The 16,683-nt window shown below is 47.7% G+C and overlaps 1 protein-coding gene across 5 annotated transcripts in view; it reads right to left on the minus strand.

The window, feature by feature from the left end:
• The window catches only part of CADPS (calcium dependent secretion activator), a 245,143-nt gene that overhangs the window by 188,882 nt on the left and 39,578 nt on the right, over window positions 1-16,683 (minus strand). For all 5 annotated transcript variants that reach the window (XM_059715930.1, XM_059715931.1, XM_059715928.1 and 2 more), the window contains exons 2-3: window positions 6,763-6,876; window positions 361-693 (exon numbers count right to left, since the gene is read on the minus strand). In XM_059715930.1, the coding sequence (XP_059571913.1) occupies window positions 361-693; window positions 6,763-6,876 (447 nt within the window). The remainder of the gene's footprint in view (window positions 1-360; window positions 694-6,762; window positions 6,877-16,683) is intronic.

A 16,683-nucleotide genomic window follows, 5' to 3' on the forward strand; every position in this document is an offset into this window, starting at 1 on the left:
TCAGGCAGCGTAATGCTCACTGATGAAAATGTGCCAACGAAAGGGGGAAAAGGGAACTTCTTCCCACTCACATTTGCTGCTCCTGCAACTCTCTTACCTCATTCCAGCACTCCACCCCGTAGACACAAGCCCCGTTGTCTGCTTAACTACATCCAAACTTGGGGAACCACCGCCTAGTGTTTAGTGCTGTCTTGGGGATCCAGTGTTTGCTTTGCAGAGTCCAGGCCTCCCACATTGCCTGGGAGTGCACTCACCTCCAGGCTTCAGGCCCCCTCCCTTCTCCCCACCAACCCCAGCGGGAAGCAAAACCCTTTTCCCGGCACCCCATCTGCTCCCAGGCAAGGACGGAGGGTCTCCTACCTGGCACGCGTTATAGAGAAGCTGGTGCTCAAACTTCTTGATGCCCAGGATATTCTGGAACATTTCGTAGAGCTGCTCCTTGCTGAGGATCAGCTCCGAGGCCGCGCTCGCCGTCATCCGGGCCTGCTGCTTGCGGGGGTCCTCCTCGCCGCGGTAAATGGCGTCGAACTTCGCCATCCAGGAGCTGAGCACAGTCTCCTTGCTCAAGCCGTCGATCTCCGGCAGGCTGCGTACCCTCTTCTCGATGTGCTTCTTGAAGACTTCCCGCGAGTCGCTGGCGGAGCACCCCCCGCTTTGCACCATCCTGGCCACCCGGTCGCTCTTCAGAAACACCTGCGGAGGGGGAAAGAAGCAGTAAAAAGTGACTCTCGGTAGACTCAGCTGAAAAGCATCGCGGCGACCTGTTGACCGACGCTGCGCAGAGCCGCGCCGGCTGCAGATCTAACGTATTTCGACAGTGCTTTCAAACGCTGCTGGACCACAGCGCTTTCATCGGGACTTTGCGAAGCGTAACGCGATCAGGTGAACTTCTGCTTTGCGTCCACTGAGCGGAAACGCCGTGATGTAATTAGGACTTCACGCGATGTTATGTTCACACTTTGCCAGATGCAGAAATACCCTGAAGGAAGGAGAATTGCATTTGGTTCTAGTGAAGGTTTTAATAACAGCGGCGGTTCTCTGGCCCAAATCTGCCCTGTCAACATGAATTCGGAGTAATTCCACTGAAATCAATGCAGTTGCTAGGATAATGAGTTGCCGGTCAGCTGGGACTCACCAGCTGAGGCAATGGTTGGCCTGTTAGACTGAGGAGATGGGTTGGGGGCACACTAAGTACTCATAAAGCACACGGGGGGGCCCAATCCCCCTCCCAAAAGGCAGTCAGTGAGCAATAGCAACCCATGCCTGCTGGGGGGCCTTTGAATAGATTGGGAGGTCAATATTGCTTTCTGCATTGACCAGTACAGGATTATCCAGGCTTTGCATTGGTGTAAAAAGGGGAAGAATCTGCCTCAAGACAACCCTGGATATTTGGCTCCGTTAAACATTTAGCAGATGCATTTAAAAATGCTACTTGTGGTAGTGAACACGGCAGCGAAAGCATCGAGGGGGCTAGGATGCTATCGGGCCTGATGGTGCCCATCAAGAGCACTGGGATGATGGCAAAAGGACTACAGCCAACAAGCTGGGAACAGCACACCACATCCTCCCTCCTCCCCCAGAACAGCGCGAACCCCACGGCGTGCACGGAGCTGGGCGGGAACTACTCCAACAACTGTTAATTAAAATAAACGACCCCAGCGACAAGCTCCTATTTCAAAGCAGCCTCTCCTCCAGGCTGTAGCAGTAGGTAAACCGTAGTTTTCTTGGTGTTTGCAGGTTGCTGCGAGCTCCTTTTCATCGGTCAGGATGGACGTGCCAAGTAGAAGGCAGAGGGCAGGCAACATAGAGGAAAGGGGCTTGGGGCTAGGACAGCCACTACATTAAAGCCTGTCTGTGTGCTATTGCATCTCTACAGGCCCCTCTCAGCAGTGACCTCTTCTCCCCTGGGATTAAAAGGATGAAGAGTTTGCCCAGGAGAGCTAATGTGCTCATATGCACCCTTGCTGGGGGAAAAGATGCCTCCCTACTCTTGAAGGGGCAGGAAGACAAGGGCACTGAGGAGCTCTGCCTGGAACAAAACCTGGTGGAAACCTTGAGCTCTTCCAGTGGGAGGAAGGAAGCAGAATGGCCAGCTCTGAAATGTCCCGGCTGTCCAAGCTGAGCTGCAGGCCTGGTCCCTGGATGAGCTGTCGTCCCCACCGGGCGCACAGCGTCAAGCCTGAAGCAGGCTGCAACGATGCCTATTTACTTGCACTGTGATCTTTAGCTGTTCGATGTCTCTATCCCAGCGTTACAGACAGCAGGTGCTCCCCAGTAACAAAGGGAGACCAAGCTGGAGCGCAGGCTGTGTGGAAAGCTGGCAGTGTGGTTTCGGAGATAAACCTCCCCTTGGTCACACATGCTGCTAATCTCTTCATCCCGCAGGTGTTAATGACCCTCTCTTCTTTGCAATGGTCTGGATGTTCCACCAATCAAGCTAGCCTTTGCTCTTTGCTTCGCTGTCTGCTACCGGCTCTGGTAATGAAGCTTTTACAGCTGGATTTGAGCCAGCAGCGTGCCCTTGTTGCCAAGAAGACTAACGGCATCCTGGACTGCATTAGTAGAAGCATTGCCAGCAGATGGAGGAAAGTGATTATTCTCCTCTATTCAGCACTGGCGAGGCCACATCTGGAGTCCTGTGTCCAGTTGTGGGCCCCCACTACAGAAAGGATGTGGACACGCTGGAAAGAGTCCAGCGGAGGCAATGAAAATGGTTGGAGGCTGGGGGACATGACTGGTGAGGAGAGGCTGAGGGACCTGGGCTGATTTAGTCTGGAGAGGAGAAGACCGAGGGGGATTGAATAGCAGCCTTCACCTCCCTGCAGGGTGGGTGCAAAGAGGATGGAGCTGGACTGGTCTCAGTGGGGGCAGATACAGGACAAGGAGCAATGGGCTCCAGCTGCAGCAAGGGAAGTTGAGGTTGGATATTAGGAAAAACTCTCCCATGAGGAGGGTGGTGAAGCACTGGGACAGGTTACCCAGAGAGGTGGTGGACTCTCCATCCTCGGAGGCTTTTAGCTCAACAAGGCCTTGGCTGGGCTGATGGAGCTGGGGCTGGTCCTGCTTGGAGCAGGGGCTTGGACAAGATCTTCTGAGGTCCCTTCCAGCCCTCGTTTTCTACGATTCTATTTCACAGCCCAGCAGACTGCTGTTAACTCATTCCAATGAAGTTATATTTGTTTTTGCTTCCATCTTAAATTGAATAATATAGCCTAGGGCCTCTAATGTGTTTGTAAAGCTTCTAGTTTATTTTTAACGGGAGAAAAATGTGTTGTTTTATATGTGATGATGCACCTCTCCATCTTCACCCCCCTTTCCACAACTCTACATCCACCCATGGTTTCAGGTGCATCTGTTTGACAAAGGGCTGGGTTTTATTCCACAGCAAATGCAGCATGGATGGGGGGAGAGGCGAGGAGATGAAAGAGTGAAGGAGAACCTCCGCTCCCTCCCAGGTTTCAAGTGGCGTTGCTATAATCAAGTTTTTTTGACATACGGTGCATCATTTCAAGGCATTTAAAAAGTCTGCTTATGCTTCATATTGAGATGCCTGTTTGCATTTGAGCTAAACATATTCCAGCCATTCCCCTTCCAAGGTCCAGAGCAGACGCAGCCAGGACATTAAGAATGCATACTCTCTTCCCTTTGTCAAGTTTCATCGTATTGCAGCTGACAAGCTCTGCTGGAAGGGTGGAACCGTATTCCGGTGCTTTGAGAGTGATTTTCTGTTGCGCTCGGGAAGGCCCTATTGACAAAACACAATCCAGTGAATGTGAGGTGAACAGAAAGTGACAGGAAGCACTTAATTAGAATTCTTTACGTGGCCTGTAGGTTTTGAGCAGCGTTCATAAATTTGCTACCAATGAACCTAGGTGTCAATAATTAAAGGCAGGTGTGCAAATGCAGGACTGGCTTGGGTGCTGGCTACTGTACAGCTTCCCAGTTCCCAAGAAACACTGCGTAGCTCTTTGTTGCTGGGAGATTTGGGTTGGAGAAGAACTGCAGAAGCCCAGGGTCAAGCCGGGTGAAAATTAAGATTTCCCATGGGCTGGAAGTTAAAACATTTTGACATCTGATGTCAGGATGAAGGGGTGAAATATCAGTTCTTGTGCAACAAACCAGTCCAAAGATTTTGGTGTGGAAACATTGTGCATGAATTAGACAAGGAACACCCTTTCCCTTGGGAGCCAACAGCAAATTAATTGCCTATGTACGGACTTGTTAGGTTCAGGTTTGCAACTCAAGGCCTTAACATAACAAGAGCAGGGTTTGACATGGCAAATATCCAGTACACTCACTTAGTAAAATCAGCGCAAGCACTTTGCTAAAGAACACAAGGATTTCAGTTCTTTACATTATTTCAGCTTCAAGGAATTTCCACTAAACAACCAAAAACACAGGACTACCCTTGTCCTGAAGCTGGTCAGGACAAAGCTGTAAACAAAACAGAGAGGGCAGAGTATTTTTCTGCTTTATTTTTCTTACAAGTGGTGTTTAAAGAAGTGTTTTCTGCTCCTTTCCCAACCCCAAAAGACTTGTGCACAGATAGAGTGGCTATTCTAAAATCCAAAAACATTTCTGAAGCCATTTTGAAAATTCTTCGCATCTGTTCAGCAAAGCCTCCATAGACTAGAGCTATCAATGCCTTTTCTGAGAAGGAATATAAATTATTATCAACTTCCTTCCTGCATAGGGCAGATGGGGCTCTGAACACTAGGGCAATTCAATGGAATTAAACTAGGGATTTATTTGCTCTTCCTCACTGCCGCTGCCACCATCTTCTATGCTTTGGGACATGGTTTAGATTCTCTTCAGTGCTACTGTTTGTTTTTTGTCTGCCTCCTATGCTCCACTTTCACGAAGTTATATAGGCCTCGTACAGATATTCAGTTTCTCCTGGGAGAGCTGGTTCTCTTCCAGGAGAAACCATGAGTGTACACATGCTCAGGCTTTTTCTCCCAGGGTAAAAATGGCTGGTCTAGGAGCAGAAGAACCTGGGAACAACCAGGGTAAAATCACTCCCAGGAGAGTTTCTCTTGGGAGAGCAAATGTCTGTACATGCCAATAGAGAATGTGAAGTCTGCACCCTTTATCATAGAATAGCTTGGGTGGGGAGAGAAGAGAAAAAGATTTGCAGAAAAGCTGGTAGAAAATAAGTTATGCTACTCATACAAGTTGCAAACCCTTCTTTCCATCCAAAACAGAAACCCTTCTACCCTGCTGAGGAAAGGCAAAGTCTGTGCAAGGAGCTGGCAGCAGAAAGCTACACAGAAGCAAGCCATCTACAGTACCTAAGGAGAGCTTTATCGGTCTTGCAAGCCTATGTACAACGCTGCATATTCTTCAGTGTGATCTAAATACTTACATGACTGCATCCACACTTCCCTCTTGTACAGAGCACTTGTGTTGCATCAGGTAAAAGACCAGCCAAGATAAAGAGGTGATGTTCTCGTTGATATGCTCAAATGCATTTGGATTAACTCAAACTTCAGGCAAGAGCAGAGTGTGCCGCCTGGTCACGTAGCAGTATTTCTCAGAGAGTATGCAACGTGCCTTGTACGTTGTGGCACCTTCTACGATTTAATCTGTTTCCAGCTGGAACTGAGGATGCCGATTTTGATCTCCACAGTCTTATGGGGTTAGGGGCATTTGATTTGCCCACATCCTTGCACCAATGACCACCAGACTTAAGTACAGGTATAGGATTTGGAAAGAAAACGTTGTACCAGCTTTACATTTATTTGATACCTCAAAAACCAGAATCATGTAAATGATGCCCAAGCGTACAAAAAGGAAGTGAAGCCTCATGAATCATACCCCGGTTTTATCATCAGACTGAAATGTACAAAACAAGGCTATATATCAAAAAAAAAAAGACAGCAACGACGTTATATACTGCCATATAAACAACTATGGGCTTGATGGTGATTAGCCCTACATACTAATTGGTACAAAGAAGACAATTAATGCCCAGATCTAGTTAATTGCCAGAATATTCCCCCATTTTTTATTAAATAAAGGGACATGATTATATAATGTTGCTTTCTAATTAGGATTTATTGACTTGGAATGGATTTAATGGCACGTATGAATTTAATGTCCACGTATTATTGGATGTGCTCTTTTACAGTATTACATTAGTACAATTATTGCCTACCACCAGTCTCCCAACATCTAAACAGAAAGAACAGCCTTGTTATCCAATGTACCCAGGCTCAGGGAAGCCTTCTTTAAGGCTATTCTAGGAGACTCATGATGACAAGTTATTTTTTCTGTTGCCATAAATGAAGAGTCAAATTGCACCTATCTATCTAAATTCAAGTTATTTTTAATCTTCTCAAAATTGAACTGATGTCGATTCCATTTGAGCAGGTTGGCGTTTCCTGGGGTCTGTGTGCATGCGTGTGTTTGTGTGCACACTATTGTATCTGGTGGACTCCTGGTCCATAATCATATCCCTAGACCACATAGAGGTCACTGGGCAGCCTGGAAATAACTAAGCTATTAAACCCCTGCAAGATCAAGCTATCAGGGGCTTCCCATGATTCTGGGTACTAAAACACCTGCACTCCTGTGGGACCCTGCCTCAAAAACATTCAACTTCCTGCATTTGCCTTTTTTCTGTGCAGCAAGATGTGCTTATCCATCTCTTTCAGCCATCTTAAATGAAGGGAGAATAAGGTCTTAAAGTTTATCCCCAAATCTAAGAGGCAACGCAACATTTGTTCATGAGAAAGAAATATTGCAATAATCGTCCCTTACCTCGTAGTAACTCTGCACCGCATTTATAAAGGCTTCATCTGCCACAATTTGTGTTTCTCCGTTGAGAAAGGCCTGGAATCGATCCTTGATTGTCTGGAGTTGCTGTTTGCTTATCTGTAAACACATTTCAAGTGAAGAGGGCAGTTAGCATAACAGAACTGGGAAGTCCAGGGAAATCGTCCCGTCCACCCCCCAAATCTCAGTGCAATATCCAGGCACCTCATGCACTGCTTTGCCTACGGCAGTCAGAAACCAGGTGCACACCTTCACCCCGGCACATGCCTGGGTTTCTGCTGTTAGCCACTACGAGGAACATTATTCAGACTAACTACGGGCAACAATTTTTTCCACTCAAGTTTGCTCTCCAACTAAATGTATGCTTATTGCTACCTCTTCTAAACCAGGGTGTGTTCATTTTTTTAAATAAAAGCCCTTTTAAGCCAACTGAAATACGAATGTCCTTTTTTTCCCCTAGCTTTCCTTTGTCTCTAGGTTTAAACAAAAGTGAAAGGCAAAACCAAGATTTATTAAATTGTGCTGGCAGTCTGTAGAAGCCGTTTAAGAGGTTTTTCAAATAAGGGAAGTTCCTACACTTGATCTGAACAACTTTGAGCTCAACTTCAGGCTTCTATGCTGTGTGTATTCTCCTAATCCAGAGTAGGAGCTAGCTACCGCTCTACTCATCAACGGTTTTCCTTCAATATATGAATTACCCTTATTTGCATACCCAAAGTACCAGATCAGAGCAAGTGCAAGCACTAAACAATCTCAAGCATTTTTAAATCACAGCATTTGGAGATTGGTCCGAAACGGTGTTAAAGAAGGTCTCAGTTTATGTACTGGCTCGGTGATGGCTGCAGCAACAGGCCCTTTTTAGCTTTGTTGGGCATTCAGACCATTTTTGCACTGTTTTAGCCCACCAACTGAAGCCTGAAACAGAAGAAGGCTATTCATGGTAGGGGGTTGACCTGCATCTCGGCTCATAACCGAAGAAAGCATCTTTATGCTAACATAACCAGTCATACTAAAGGGGTTGCATGGGTTTATTGACACCAATATCTATAAGGAGCCACCCACCTGGCCTTCAGCCTGGTGCCTGTGTTTTAATGTAGATACTTTGCAGGACTGGAGGATAAAAAAGTAACTAGACAAGGAGGGGGGGAAACAATGAGAAAAAGTCCCAGTGCTGCTACACGCATGACTAATTATGTTTTGAAGGGAAAAAAGATAAGGCAGGGACAAATGAGTTATTGCTGGCCAACAACTCTGATAAGGTGGGGGGTTTTGAAGCACATGTGTCATGGGGAGAAGGAAATAAAAGTTGGAAAAACAAACGGATTCATTCCAAAAAGGAGAGAGAAAATTAATAGTCCTAAACTGGTCGAGCTAGCAAACTGTCTTTTTTAATGTTAGCTTTTGAAGAGGTTTCTTGAAATAAAGGAAAGCAGAAAGATAGAAGCTATTCTGATATAACCAGAACCTAGTCAACAGAGCTATCGGTAAAAAGGCAAGCTAGGGAACACTCGACAAACGCATCCTTAAATATCACGGGGTCCAGATGATGCTTCCCACAGGCCATGGTTATTACCTGTTAAACTAATGAACATTATTGGTGTTGACAGGCCAGGGTCAGGGGAACGCTCCCAGTCAGGCCTCCGACCGCTCAGCTATTGCACAAACATGGAGGAACTACCTTCCCCTCCTTGCAGCATTTTGCACCTGGCAGCTTGGTCTCAGGATCATGCCCAGGGACATGGCGACTGTTCGTTTGCAAAGCCCTTCTGGGCAGAGGCACCGAGCTGGTCTGCTTCGCGGGGTCATGGACGGTTGGACACAGGGCCCTTGGACACTTTACTAGTGACAGCACAGGTGCCTCAAGAGTTAGTCCAACAGCTGATGCAGGGGATGGGGGGCTTGGGACGATAAAGTGTATATCTGGCCCCGTTGCAACTCTACCCCTTGTACTCTTCAACCAGCAACAAGCTTCCCCCTTGTAGGAACTGCTACATCAGGCATGAGGCTCAATTGCCATTTCTTGACAAATTCACGCAGTCTGACTGTGAAACGGGCCAGGAAAGAGAAAGAAAACCAATAAATAAGAGACACTAAGCTCACGGGAGGCATCCAGAACAGTGCACTGGGGGAAATGCTAGGAGGTCTAAGTTTTATTAAATTGTTTGGATGAGGAGAATATATAGGGCTGTTAATTGAAGTTGTAGATGATATAATGTTGGGAGCTGTTGTTTCAGCTGTGAGGGATGATACAATAGGGAGACACCTGAGAGCGCAAAACCAAATGAAATGCAATGAGAAGAACACGCATGGAGCAGAGGCATCCTGGGATTGGGAAGCACGCTTCTCGGTGTGCCACGTGACAAGGACATTCATGCTCCATCTTTGCTTTCCATTTCGCAAGAAGTGCAGCTTTTGGCATTAAAAAAAGGGGGGAGAGATTTGTCGATTCTTTTTCAATTTTTTTAATGTCTAACTTCTGACATCTCACAGGAGTTTCCACAAGTCCCACCTTGCTTAGTAACTGTGGGCCCTCCTAACACAGAAATATTTTCTGCTCCTCCCTTAAGCAGCAGATTGGTTGAGCGGCTTTCAAAATGAGTGATGGTGCTTGACGTATCTCGAGACCAACAGCATCCATCTCATGCATCCTTAAGTACTCCAGGGTACAGTGTAAAGGCATCATTGGATTTTTCCCTTATTGACGTATATTTTCTCCTTGGCTTTCTAAACAAATGTTTTCTTGCCCTGTGGAAGAGAGGCCTTTTTGGTCATATCCCATGTTCAATATTGCCTAATAAAGAGCTAACAGCGTCTTAATTTTTTTTTTTTTTTGTTTCCAACACTGCAAGTAGCACTGGTTTATTGACCCGCTTCTTTCTAGCTGTGAAGGTTATGGAGGAAGTCAATGTAACACAAAATTAAGAACCTCTTTCATATTCGATTTTGTGCTCACAGCAGCATGGAAACGCACTGCTGGCAAAGGCTCTTCTTCTGCCCTGAAGAAGGGAGCACATAGGACCTCAGTCCATACAGGGAGAGGCAACACCGCAGGGAATAATTTGTGCATTCAAACTCTCCCAACCATGCTGCTCCGGTGGCCTCGAGTGCTTTATGTTGGTTGTAAATGTAGTACCTTAGTGCTTATTATTGGGTAGAATAGAGGCAAGGCATCTCCCTCACTGTGTTTACCACTAGTATTATGGCAGCACCCTAGAGCTGAACCCAGGACCAGGACCTTCGCTGTGCTCCACGTGATACAGGCACCTGGTATGATGGTCCCTTCCCTGAAGACCTTGCAGCCCAGATAGGGAACAGGACGAGGATGGCATGCAATAGTGCTGGAAATAATGCAGGAAAGAAGCGCGAAGCCTAGTTTGACAACACAACATGTGGGGTCTAAGCTGGGCTACCCTTCTCTGCCGTCAGACTGCCCAACATGCCTCAGCAGCTGGGCCATGTTAAATTGCCTAAATCCACCTGCTGTCCCTCGGTTTGTCCCAGCACACCTACAACACGCCCCTCCAAGCCCCCTAACTCATGCATGAAGGCATCTTTTCAGCAGCATCCTACAGCTGGACTTCACAGCACACACAACACATCAACTTGTGTGTGACCCCTTGTGTGCTTACAACAAGCACATGCTTAAATGCATCCCTAAGCCTGGACCTGAATCTCAGGAAACCTGATCTGTTGGAGGCATTAACAATAAGCTATAAAGCAAGTCAGTGCGAGTGAGCGCACGCACGTGCACACACACACACACTACTCTCGTGGGCAGGCTCATGAAGGATGCCGAAGGGGCCAATACAGAGTATTTCTCACTTAGTTACCTTCCACGATGTGCTTACAAATTGCACAAAACGAAAACTGAATTACTTCTCCACTGAAACACTGATTCAATCAATTCTCTACAGCAGCCCTCTGTGCTGTCTTTCTAGGACGCTGGGTCACGTCTTGCCTGCCTGCACCTGCAGAAACCTGCCAAAGCTGGGTTGGGTTCAGCAGAGTTAATAGACTGAACACCATGCATATCCCAAAGCGCCAGCACGTCAGAGATGGGACACGTTAGGTGCACTGTATTCACTAGAAGAATTTGTTCATTAGTTTTTTGCCACATTTCTACCCACCATTATACCTTTTATGGAGAATTTTCCCCGTACCGCAAACGCTTAGACGTATCCATTAGATCATTCTCATTACTGGATGGCAATAAAGGAAACCATAATAATCACTGTTGCGCTTCAGAGGAGTTGCAAAATGCTCTGTTTGCATATATTGATTTCTACGTTTTCTAGCTGTGAACGAACATTGCTTTGTTAAACGTATGGGGTATATATATGTGGTGCAGTGTCTGATGGATTTATGTATTTTCAACACAAGACTCCAGTTTGGTCTTTGGAGACACACGCAGATATAGATATGCACACATATAGATACAGACACACATGTGTGTGTGTGTGTCTCATATATATTACACAGACACATCTATATCTATATTTAGATAGATATATCTGTATCTATCTACATATAGGTATATAGATGTGTGTGCACGCGCTCATCTGTGTGTGTCTATATCTAGATAGACAGATAGATACACACGCATTTTATATATATAAAAAATTCTGTGAGGATCTGAGAAGAGCTGATCACAAACATCTTTCACAGGTTTTAGTTGGCCACCACCACAAGCCTTTCTATTACCCGTTATAAAAAGTTAGGATATATCTATTCATTTTTAGGCTAATCCTATCACTTTTCCACAACCCTTTACACCTTTTCAGAGGCCCTTTATTGCCATGAGCATGCCCCAGAAGCAAGAAGAAAGCACACCCACAACAGACACCAGCCACCAGCACCCACGCGCCAGTCTGCAACAAGCACATCGGGAACGACATCCCAAGCTAAACTGAGCAGTTCTTACTGAACAACGCACACGATTGCGCAGAACAGAGGGAAGCTTCCTGACCCCGTGTGCTTTCAGCCAACTCGGAGCGCGGGGTGTGCGCCCTACCATGCACGGCCGTAACGTGGCCTTGGGAACAGAAGCGCTGAAGCTGTGCGTCATGCCAGTGAATGGGTGGCATTCATTGTTATATGCCATTTTCCCTCCACCTAGGACAGATCAGCAGAAACATCATAAAGGGAAGTCATTCTTCACAAAATAGCTTCCCTGCAAGCAAAATTACACATTGCACCGTATTTAATGTGCAATGTGCAACCAATATAGGATTTCCTTCCAGAAGGCTTTGCTCCGTCCGAGTTCACTCAGAGCATGCACCGTTGCAGCACAGACAGAGCTCGTTTAGTGCAATGGCTAAGTCAGCTTACAGTAATTCAAAGAGAGCTCCATTTATGGGTTTTGGTTTACATCTGCAACACTTGAACACACCCCAACTTTGAGGAAGTTCAGACAGAGATTGTAAAAGCTGATGAATTTGGGTCTGAAACCTTAAAAAAAAAAAAAATTATATATATATATATATATATGCAGGTCTACCTGCAAAAAAAGTAGGATGAGACTTACTCGTGAGGGCCAGAAGAAATATTTAGGGTTTGTCTTCATAGCACAGTGCTGTGCCAGAGCTAGCCTCTTTAGAAAGTAGAAGGTGCCCCACCTGGGCTAAGGTATGTGGCATAGACCTACATCTAGGGGCCTGCTATTCAACACGGCCTACGCTATTTGTGCAAACAAAGACTGCAAGAAGCTTTCAGACCAACACTACTGGTGAGGTATAAGAAGTGCTTCCACTTGAGCACTGCAAATGACTCCTAGATTAAGCACCTTTCCCTTTGCTGCCCTTGAAGGCATCTGCTTGCAATACATGCAGGAGGGGAGGCAATGGGCACGCAGCAGTCACGTCCCAAAAATAAAGATTGAACTATTCAGTGCATCGATGCAGGTCCCATTTTGTTCCTTTCAATAAAACATTTCTATCACGGCACCGGCCAGTTCAGGGACAGGCGAAAGCGCCTGAACGAGCATCCTTCAGTGCCGCAGCTGTCGCAGCTGCAGAATTGACTGCAAAAGGACCCGTGCTCCCCAAGCCGCAGCTGAGGGAGCGCGCCCAGTGCACGGCAGAGTCAAGGAGGCCCTAAGGGGATTGCTGCTGACCAAATACAATGCAGATACAGAGATCCAGTGTTTAGTCGCTCCTGCTCCCAGCATAACGCTGCTCATCAACTGCACTTCCTATAGCTGCTCCCCCAGGCCGTGCAGCATCTCAGCCTCGGGCAGCGCTGTGGGCTGCCTGGGAAGTAAGCACCTCTCTGTGTTGGAGAGGAGGAGGTTGAAGGTGAAGAGCCATGGGTAGCAGTGCCCAGGTATTTTCCAGCCACGGGACCCCTGGGGCAGCCACAGGGAGAGCTCCCAATGCCACCAGCCCCAGGCGACTGCCTTGCTTTCAGATACGAAGCTGCTGCTGTAGTATCTACTGGCAAGCCTTAATGCTACTGCTTCCAAGGGCCACGTGAACACTTTGAGGCTGGTGTTGAGCTGAGCTGAGCCCCGCTGGCATCCGGCAGCTAACCCATCTCCCTTTTACCTGGGACATCAAAGGGCAAGAGTCGCAGAAGTCACGGTAAGGCAGCCGGCTGGCTTTACATGACAGAGGTGTGACTGCCCCAAACAGGAACAACCAGCACCTTGCTTATCTGCACAAGCTGCACTGCTTCTTGCACATGGCTGATATGCATGCAGAAAAGCCACAGCATCCAATGCATGTATATAATAATATACAGAGCAATGCAATTTTATATTTAGGTGGCTAAGCCAGACAATTGTGCCAGGAGCAGCAGAGTGCACCACTACGATACCTCCTTCATGTTTGTGGATTAGGCATTGAGTTGTTATATGCCTGATCCACATGCTATAATGCATAATGCATTATATTATAATGCATAATGTTATATGCCCGATCCACATGTATGTTATTTGTAGATCGGGACTGGGTTTGTTGCACACTGAAGAGCTTTTAATTTTCCATTTTGTGCATCAAGTATCCACATCTCCCATGGTTTGTGCAGATACAGTTTAGAGTTGCCCGTGAGCCTCGTGGGAGATGAAAGTCAGGGACCTTCTACATTGGATCCATCACAAGATGTTTTCTTGGGGCTTCCTGTGAACTCCTTTCAGTTTTCCAAGCTTCATCAGGGTTGAAGTCACGTTGCTGAAGGTTAAGCACCTAGATTCAGAGGGGCTTGCATGACTTTAGGTGGTGCTGAGGGGCATGGCTGAGGTCCTGGTGGATGGGGAGACATCTGTTTTCCTTAATTTGCTGGACTTCCCATAGAGTTGCTGCCTTGCAAGGAGTGGGTGGAGGAGCGATGTGCGACAGCACAGGCAGCCAGGGTGTTGGGGCCGACTGAAGGATCAATGGCAGAAATTGTGCTAATGGCAGCAGATCAAAAGGCTGCAGGAAGCAGGCCCGTTTCAGAGATCAGAGCGCCACAGCACGCAAAATAACTGATTCAGGTCCAATCCATGTCCAACTTCCTCAGCTTGCACACGAACAAGACCAAACTCTTCCTTCGCGCTATAGAATTAAAAATAAAAACTCACATCCTTAAAAAGCAGATGTGAGATTTCCTGTACTTCCGCTGTTGAGTCTAAATAACTTTTGAGCCGGGGTCCACGCAAGCCCCAAATACTCAGATCCTGTTTTATTACACTCTTGTGCAGTGATTTGTGGTAACATTCAGCACTTTAATACCCAACTCTCTGACTGATACTCTTATCTTGGTCATCCCACAAGAGCGCCCTGCAAGCAACCCCAGCAGTGCTCCTGGATGCTGTCAGCCATGGTCAGCCCTGCTGGATGTAGCGCTGGACTTCCAAGAGATGGGAAAGCTCAAACCCATCTGGAGAAGAGAAGATGGAGGGGATTTAACATCAGCCTTTAACTCCCTGCAGGGGGGTCGAAAGAAGATGGAGCTGGACTGGTCTCAGTGGGGGCAGATGACAGGACAAGGAGCAACGGGCTTAAGCTGCAGCATGGGAAGTTGAGGTTAGATATTAGGAAGGAATTTCTCACGAGGAGGGTAGTAAAGCACTGAAACAGGTTACCCAGAGAGGTGGTGGACTCTCCATCCTTGGAGGTGTTTAAGACCTGGGTAGACTAAGCCTTGGCTGGGATGATGTAGTTGGAGCTGGTCCTGCTTGCAGCAAGGGGTTGGACCTAGATGAGACCTCCTGAGCTCCCTTCAACCCTCATTTTCCAAAGCTAAAGCATGGTTTCCTGTCTTCATAGCATCAGCCAGACGCTGGTCTCCTTACCACTTTGGCAGGGTAAAGATGCCCCAGCGCCAGGGAGATGCAGGCCCTCCTGGTTTGTCGTTCAGACTGCAAGCTCTTTGCATGATGCCGAGCAGACTGCCGGCACAAACACACCGACAAGCAAGTAATCAACCCCCTTTGGCCAGGCCTTAGATTAGAGCAGTGACAACACAACGAAGCATCCCAAATTAACACACAACTCTTTTCCAGCAACTTCTCTGCCCCTCTTCCGTCTAACCGTACGTGGCAAGTCTTGAGGCAGCTTTCCCAGCTGCTTAGCAGCCCCATTTGATCTTTTCAGGTCCCTCTTTCTGGATAAATTGGACACTCGTTTCCAAACAGGGCAGGACGTGCTTCGATCTGACAGCCACAACACGCCGGTCTAGGGGTGCCGAGCCAGTGCATGCGTCCCTCTTGTCCGACCACGTGCCCTTCGCGACATGCCGTGATATTGGCTGTCTGAAGCGTTCCCTGTTCCCGCAGCGGTTTGCTTGGTTGAGACCCCAGCCAACGTGATTTATGGGCTCTTTCTTTCTCAGCTATGACTCTCTCCGTGTCTCACCCTGTGATACCAGCCAAGGGTGGCACGGACATGGGCGACCGTGAAGGGGAAATCAGTTCTCTTGCCTTATCCATTTCTCACGTGTGACGTTATGTGCTCTCGGCACATCTTCCCACGAAAGATAATGAGACCATGCCGGGAAGGAGTCGGCCTGTGGTGATATTTGTGCCACCCATGGAAATTGAGTTTTCCAGTTGATTTGCTTGGGGAGGGGCTAGAGGAGACGAAGCACACTGGACATTCCTCTTCCCCCATGACACACAAAGTCAAGGCAGCATTATCCGGTGACTTTCTGACTGCCAAATCCTTACCTAGGTATCCACAGAAATCCCTCAGCAATCCCCCACTGAAGCAGCGTGAACGTATGCACGACGGCCAGCTCGGCAGTCTCGCACACAGAGCTTGCACCTTGGTTCATTGACTAATAATTAGCAAGGATTTACAATCCAAAGAAACAAATGAATCCTCAATTTAGGAAATGGTCTCTCTGCCACCGAACGATGCGTCAATGCTTCAGCCTGCTGCTTCCATCTGTATGTCAGACAGAAGGCAATTCGCAGTACACTTGCTCTCGGGTAACATGGCCCTAGTGCTTGTATCCCTCTCCAATGCACTCAAAGAAAAGGGCCAGGGAGGTAGGGGGTTACGATCCATGCCCGTGTACCCTGTGCAGTGCAGCTGCAGGCACAGACAACCCTGCAACCACCCCCTGCCTGGAAGGTCCACAGTGGAGAGTTTGCTTTGCCCCTTCCCATGCACCGCAGCTGCAAAGGGCCCGATCGTGCAGCAAAACTACAACGTGCCATGCAAAGGAAGGAGAGGCAAGGGCACTGCCAATGCCATGCCCGTTGTACCAGAACTCATAGGCTCACTGGAGCAGAGTGAATTCAATGCATCCACCACCTTCGAGTCTCGCCTCGCAGGAGCTGCTCCAACATCCAGCTGCAGGATGGGGTGCATGGCAGCTGCTGCCATGGGCTGACTGCTAACAGAGAGCAGGGAAGCTCCAGCCCTTTATATCATGATAAGCAGACAGCCCCACCCAGGCTCCATCCCTGCAGCAGCTGTTTGC

The sequence above is a fragment of the Alligator mississippiensis genome, chromosome 12 (assembly GCF_030867095.1).
Source record: "Alligator mississippiensis isolate rAllMis1 chromosome 12, rAllMis1, whole genome shotgun sequence".
Taxonomy (NCBI): domain Eukaryota; kingdom Metazoa; phylum Chordata; order Crocodylia; family Alligatoridae; genus Alligator; species Alligator mississippiensis.